We start from the raw sequence: 7,109 nt of genomic DNA, 5'->3' as shown, positions 1-7,109 counted from the left end.
ACACACAGAAGCACATAATATGTACTGTAAAACTCGCAGATAACATGTTGATAGCAAGCATTAGCATTCTCTACTGCAAATTTCAACACCAGTGCTTCCTTATCTTCTAAGTTTTAAACCTGCTTATTGATGGCCTCTTGAAGATGGTCAGTCAATTGCATGTAATTCTCACTGGGACCCTGATAATAGTTGTAAATAATTTGGCTGCTTTGTTGGTTTCAGACACCTCTACTATAGCTTGATAGGCAAGGTCTGCTGACTGCCTCAGGATTTCAGAAGCTCATAGCGCCTGTAATTGTGGTGTGTCAATTAGTGTCTGTTCCAGGAGCTGGAGGATACCTGCCCCTTTCAACGAGTCCTCGTCATTCTGTCCTAAATGATCTAGAGCTGTTACATTGCACAGGTCTAATTTTGCTTGAGTCTTTCATGGTCTTACCTGATCTCGGGGCAACCCGTACACATACTCTTTTTCCTGTTAACTTTTAAAGAAAATGCTGCAAACCCTCATCCCCATCCGAGTCATCAGATAACACGGACTTGAACGGTGCTGGAGAATCACTGGTAACAAGGGGTTTGGAACAGTGCACATTCTCGCCAATACTTTCTAGCATCGTAATTATTCGTATAACCTGAGTCCCCAGGTGCACTCCCCTTCCCATCACGATCAGCAGGTATGTTCAGCCAGAGACCGACAGAAGGGAGCATCAGAGGGTGAAATGTCCTGTGGAAGGAGCAGAAAGTTACCATCCTCTGTAGGTTTCTCCCCACCTGGCCCATGAATACCTCCGCTTTATTTTGGGCAATGGACCTTGTTCAAATGCCTTGTTCTGGGGAAAAAATAAAATGAGTGTTTTTAAAAAGAGCTATTTTTTTTAGCGAATGACAGACTTCAGTGCCACACAGGGAACCATGGGCAGTGCAGTGATCAAACATCCCTGAGGACGTACGTCAGCTTCAGTGTCTTTGCATCTGGTGTGTGGGGAGAGAAGGAGCAAACTCAGGCCCTGAGCTCTGAGACCGTGGGACGTGGATGGGGGGGAGTGCAGAAATACCTGCCCAAGACAGCAGAGAGCACAGGGCACCGGGGCTGGATTTTAGCAGAGGAAAAATGGGGAAAAACGAGAGGAAGGGAAAGAAATCTGCATTTGTTCGGATTTCCTTCAGTGCTGAAGGGTCCTGGTGCTGGACACAGTGGTCAGTCCCCCTCGCCGGTGAGCGGGCACCACCCGCTTCGGTTGCCAAGGAACCGCCGGAGCATAATGCAGCTGCTCCTGGCAACCATTCCACACCAGCTGGGCACCAGCAGCTGGTGGCCACAGGCAGGACTGAGGCGAGGAAGGTCCTGGGAAAGCACAGGGAAGAGGCACCCAGGGGCTCATCCCCTGCCCGGCTGTCTCTCCCAGGCTTGCAGAGCAGTTCCTGGGTGACCCGGTAGAGCAGCAGTGCCAGGAGGACCTGGGCTTTCTGGGCCCTGCTGGTGGCTGAAGCAATGACCGCCAAAGATGAGGAGGACCTGCCGGCCTATTTCCTCAAGCAGTACAGGCAGAGCCTCCTGCCCTTGCTCAGGTGAGGGGACTCCTCCACCCACCTCCATGCCCTCCATCCTCTTCTCCTGTTTCCTCCATCCCTCCTTCCCCCACGGTGGCAAACTCCCCGATCTCCACCGCTTCAGTCTCCTCTCCTCCCTCCCTTGCCCAGCCCTGTTCCTCCCTGTGACCCCCCCTTGCTTTGTCAGAGGGTTCCCTGCTGGGGATGCCGTGCTGCCAGACGGGATCTGAGATGGTGCTGGGTTGCTCTGGCCCATCATCCCACTCTGGACACAGTCCAGCACCCTGCCCAGGCACCAGACCCAGCGTGTAACCTTGATGGAAACTTGTGTGGCAGGAAACACAGGCTGACAGAGGAGGGCTCCCTGTCTCCATTTGTTCACCTCCAGGAGAAGAGGAAAGAAGCCAAACAGGTGCAAAAGGCTCTGGAGGAGAAGCGAGAGGTGAGAAAGATGGGAGGGTGCTGGGGCATGGTAGGGGTGTTGTGTTTTGTTGGAGGGCAGCAACGGGCAGGTGAGTGGCTCCGGGTGCGGGCGGCCACGTCACGCTCGCTCTGGTGCTGCCAGGCCTTCAAGGAGAAGATGGCTGACATAGCCCGCCGGTGGAGGGAACTCCATGCCAAGAAGGACCAGCTGAAAAGCTACATGGAGAAATCTATGAGGAGGTTAAAGGTACGCCTGCTCCTGATCAGCTCCGCTGACGTGACCCTGAGCCACAGCGCCACCTTCTCACCTCCCCTGGGGAGACAGTCTTGGGCCAGCACTTCTGTCCAAGCCTCCCTTGAGCCTGGCGGGGTGAGGAACAGGACTGGCAGGGCATGGGGGTTTGTACTGCAGATGGGGAAAGCCCTGAGAGCGCTTGGGCAGCAGGGAGCTTGTCCAGTACCAGTGTGATCTCCTGAGGGCCCCAAACATCCCCCAAGAAGGATCTCAGCCTGTCCCCACTGTTGACACCCAGGTGACTCCCAAGGGCAGATCCCAGTAGGTCTGAAAAGCGGAGTTCTGTCCCAGGTGCCTGTCTCCAAGAGCCAAGGGTCAGTGCAAGAGGGGTGGCCATGTGTTGTGGGGGCGAAAGTTAGGGTTCTGCTTACTGCAGAACAATGCTTAGATGTCTCAAAGAGAAGTGCGACGTGGAAGAGTTCGGTGGCAGGTTCACTCTGTTATTCACTGCGTGGGGGAAATATGTCAAGCCGAACGCTGCTGACCTTCTCTCCAGGAGCCTGCACCCTGATAACCGTTCACTCTGGAGTCTGTGTCTCGAGCTCCAGAGGTGAACTTTCAGGCGAGGCCGTATCCGTCACAGTGCGACCTCTCAGGATTCTTCTCTCCCTGAGAACAGTTTGCTGCAGAGTCTGTATTTTGGAGCTCTGGAAGCAAACTTCCAGGGCAGGCCTGTACCACACTATGTTGAACAGGGAGGGAAGATGTTCCCTGGGGTGCTGCAGCACTGCTCTGTCCCCTGTGAGTGTATCTCCTCCCGGTGCTGCTGGGTGACCCAGCTCCATCTGCCCTTGCCTTCCTTTCCTTTCCTTCTGTGTGTGTGTGTATTGGTGGGGGAAACATCACTAGGAAGATAATCAGCTGCGAGTCCAAGCTCTGAAGAAAGCCGTGAGAGAAAGAGAGGAGAAAACACAAAAGGAGATGGAGCTTTTGAGGGCTAAGAAGAAACTCGAAGCCCTGAAAAAGGAACACCAGAAGCTCAGCAGCCAAGTGCAGAAGCACTCCATCTTCAAAAACTACCTGGAGGATGTGGTGAAGATCTCCCCACAGGTGAGTTTGGACATGAGAGACAGATCATGGCCTCAGGGAGGGCTGTATGTGGATGTTAAACCTGGAGGAGATAAGGCAAGTCCAGGGAAATCATGACACTTGGTCAAACCCAGACACCTCAGGTGGGATGGGAGGAGGTTCCCTGCAAGCCAGGTGAGCCAAGGGGACCAGAGTGAGGGGAGGAAAAGCAGAAAAGGAGATGAAGGCTTGAGAAAACCCAAGAAAAAGTGTTAGAAGGGGGAACAGCACAGAGCTGAGGGGCATGGGGACCCCTTTGTGTCACTGTTTCACGTGACATGGATGGTTTGGGAGAAAGGCCAAGCTGCCCGAGAATGGGAGCCCAGGCAGCTGTCGGGAAAGCTGAGCCCTCTCTCAAGGGTGTGCGGGCGTCCCTCCCTGCATCGCTCGCACTCCTGCGGCCTGGCTGCCCCACTCCCATGGCTGGGTGACTTGGCCCTGGCAGCTGCACTTGTGCTTTGTTGCCTATCAGAGCACTGGGGGGTGGTACAACATCTCCCCTTGCTGCTGGCAGTGGCAGCTCTGGGACCGGCACAATGGGGCCATCAAACAGGGAATGTGGCGACGCTCACAAACCAACTGGGGCAGCAGGCTCGCCAAGAGGGGAAATCTTTCAGCTGGGGGAGGTGTTGTCCCTGGTCAGGACAGGGTGCCAAACAGCACGAGACTTGCAGTCATGAGGGGAGGGCAGGGGCATTACTAAACCCAGGATCCTTGTGCTGCAGTTTGAGGACATCCAGGACGTCATTTCCCGCTACAAGCTGCTGGTGAGGACACGCAAGGACCTGCAGCAGTCCCAAGAGAAGGACAGGGAAATGATGGAGCAAGCCAAGGTGCTCCTGGATCAGTATGAGGCAGAGAAAGCAGCTGAGATCCTGCAGTGCCGAAATGAGCTGGAGCAGCTCCAACGACGTTTTGCGCAGGCTCAAAGTGATGTCCGCTTCTGGGTGAGGAACTGCGGGATGGGCAGGGGAAGATCTCCAAGGCCTGGCTGGTTGAAGCCACAGGGTCATGACAAGGCACAGTGGCAGACTTTGTAACTGGAGGAGATGCCTCATTTCATCCCTGCAGCAGGGGGTGCAGAATGACAAATGACAGACCAGGTCTGGAGCAGGTTATGTCAGGGCTTAAAACAAGGCCCTCACAAAACCGCCAGGATCTTTCCCTTCTTGTTTGAACTCACAGTCAAAAGAGATCTGCTACCCAGTCCTTGGGGAGGTTTGCCTCGGCACAGACCCCAAGCTTGCTCCATCACACGCCTGTTGGGTTTGTGTAGCCTGGTCAGACTCGTTTCCATTCACCATTCCTTGCAGCACCATCCCTGTCATGGGCCTTCAGTGTGGACCATCTCGTGGTCTCCACTGTTCATGGCTCGGGCCTCAGAGTGAAGCTGGTTTTGCTGATTTTTTATTTGTTTTCATCCTTTGCACAGCATCTGCACACCAGGGCTCACCCCTTCTCCTCCCTCCTTCCCAGTCCAACAATGACCCAACTGGTGGTCATCTGGGCTGTACCAAGGCACATGAATGTGTAGAAACGCGCGCAGCTCTGCTGGCCTTTGTTCCCTTTGCATCACTCTGAGGGGGCCTTGCCAAATTCCCTTCCTGGATACTCCAGCCTGCAGGAGTTGAGTCCCACCAGGCAAAGCTGGAAAGCGCGTGGTCTGGGCGGGTGGTGGTGGGATGCACTGCCCCCAGGGTGTCAACTATCGGGGTATCTGGAGGACCCACTAGAACGAGGGGTGCAGGAGCTCGCAGAGAGATGGGGCTGCTCAAGGAGCAGCTGTGGTAGTTCCTGGATCTGCTTCCACCACACCAAGCTGAACCAGCTCCAGCATAGCCCTGCGTAAGGACAGGTTCTTCCTAGCAAAACAAAGGAGTGTGGAAGCCAGGCTCTCCAGCACTGAAGCAGCATCTTTGCTGGGACATATCACCATGCTGTGTGTCTCTCCTTCTCCTCCCCTCCTCAGACTGCTCGCTGGGCCGACATCCAGAACAGGAATGCCAAGAATGCCCTGATGCTGATGACGATGAAGATGGCCGTCCACAACCTCTTCCAGTGCGTGAACATGCAGCTGAAAGCCAAAGTGCATGTGCCGGAGGATGACAGCCTCAGACAGCTGGACATGGTAGAGCCAAGCCAGACCCCCTCCCTGCCCAGAAAGAGGAGCAGTAATGACCCTCAGCTGCCCAAAGGGAGGGGAAAGCCCAGAGAAATCAAGGTGCCCAACAGACACTTCCCTTTCCCCCTGGGCTGTCTCTTGGGCATGGGGAATGGGCGGAGGACACCAGGCAAACCTGTCTCGTCCCAGGAGGCAGAGCAGGGGGTGGATGCCTGTTGGGAGCTGGGCAGGCTGGGGCAGGGGGTGCAGATCCACCCATGGCTATAGTCTGGCTTCATTCACCCCTCTGAGTCACTTGTAAAAGCCCATTGTGGTGGTGCAGATCCAGCAGGGCAATTGCCTTCATCCTCCTGCTCACTTTGGTTGGTGAAATTTGCACTTCAAAAGGGCCAATGGGCTCCTCTCTGCCTCCTGTTCCCACCCCTGCTGTGACCTCTACCATCTCTCTTCCCTACCTTAGATTCAGCAGTCTATCCTGGACCTCAAAGGCATCGTTACGGAGGTGAAACGGAAGGGCGTGGAGAGCCACCGGCGAGCAGCTAAGTGCGAGCATTAAGGGCAAGAGGAGGACAGAGAGCCCTAGGGATGTTGTGTTACGTCAGTGAAGTTTCAAAACCTCTCTAGCTGTTCTGTCCTGCCCAGTTGTTGAGTCCCTTTCATACTATTAAAATAACCAAAGATTTTGAAGTGTCTCTCCGTTTCCTGGGAGGGTTGGAAGCATCAGAGCATCTTCACCCCAGAGGCCGTGGGGTGCCTTTTCTGGCAGGTGGGATTCTGGTTGCAGGAGACGGTGTCCCAGCAAAGCAGGCAAAATAGGGAGAGCAGGCCGGGACAGGAGTGGAACTTCAAATAAGGATTAGTACTGGTGTTCACATTGGGACCTTCCAGCCAGACTAAGCTCTGAGATGTTGAAGAGGGACGTCACAGCAGGGGGGGCCGGTGCTTTGGAAGAGCTTCAGAGATTTTCCACCACCCCACCCAGCACATCTACAGATGTGGGTTTTGCTGCACAGCCATGTGCTGCGTACTAAAACTCACCTTCCCCCTCAAGATTTTGGGAAGGTGTGGAGAATGGGTATAGGTGAAGGATGAACCAGCCAGGGCGGTTGCACCGAGCATTTGGCTGTTCATGGCGAGGGCTGACATGACGAATGCAAAACAAGAGGCCTAAAAATGGCTCTGGAGTCCCACTGTGGAGTTCAGGCTGGGCTCAGAGTCTGTTAGGGAGGACATTTGAATGCACCAAAGACCCAATGACATAAGCTTACAGATTTGTGCATCAAAGAGACCATTGATCACATACTTGCTCCCTTCTCTCCAGTGGTTTTTCCTGTCCTGAGCCCAGAGCAGTGGATTCGGCTAATGCATCCTCCAGGAAAGTCTGAGAACAGAAGGCTGCTATCTGTGAACAAATATATCAAGATTTCAGGGCTTTGAGCATTAAAGGAGATTAACCTAGGGAGGCAGTTTCTTGCCTTTCCAAAGATTTCTCAGCCTGACCCAAAAGAGAAACATTAGGTCAAGAGCCAGAAATGGAAGGGCTGGATGTCTCGCTGCTCTGTACTCTTGCAATACCAGAGAACTCCAAAGGATCTTGTTTCTGTTCCACTTCAACCACCCTGCTGTGACACAGCCTGAGACATCTCTCTGCAA

General features: G+C 54.2%; 1 protein-coding gene across 1 annotated transcript; it reads left to right on the top strand.

Moving 5' to 3' along the window:
• Positions 1–1,480: 1,480 nt before the first annotated feature.
• Positions 1,481–6,012, top strand: LOC136106351 (coiled-coil domain-containing protein 42-like). Its single transcript, XM_065846679.1, has 7 exons — positions 1,481–1,566; positions 1,885–1,990; positions 2,114–2,218; positions 3,116–3,316; positions 4,060–4,281; positions 5,304–5,462; positions 5,917–6,012. The coding sequence occupies exons 1-7, from the start codon at positions 1,490–1,492 to the stop codon at positions 6,010–6,012; spliced, it is 966 nt and encodes a 321-aa protein (XP_065702751.1). The 5' UTR covers positions 1,481–1,489.
• Positions 6,013–7,109: the final 1,097 nt, after the last annotated feature.

The sequence above is a fragment of the Patagioenas fasciata genome, chromosome 11 (genome assembly GCF_037038585.1).
Source record: "Patagioenas fasciata isolate bPatFas1 chromosome 11, bPatFas1.hap1, whole genome shotgun sequence".
Lineage (NCBI taxonomy): Eukaryota > Metazoa > Chordata > Aves > Columbiformes > Columbidae > Patagioenas > Patagioenas fasciata.
Note: the sequence above shows the minus strand (reverse complement) of the source record. Positions and strands in the feature narration are given on the sequence as shown.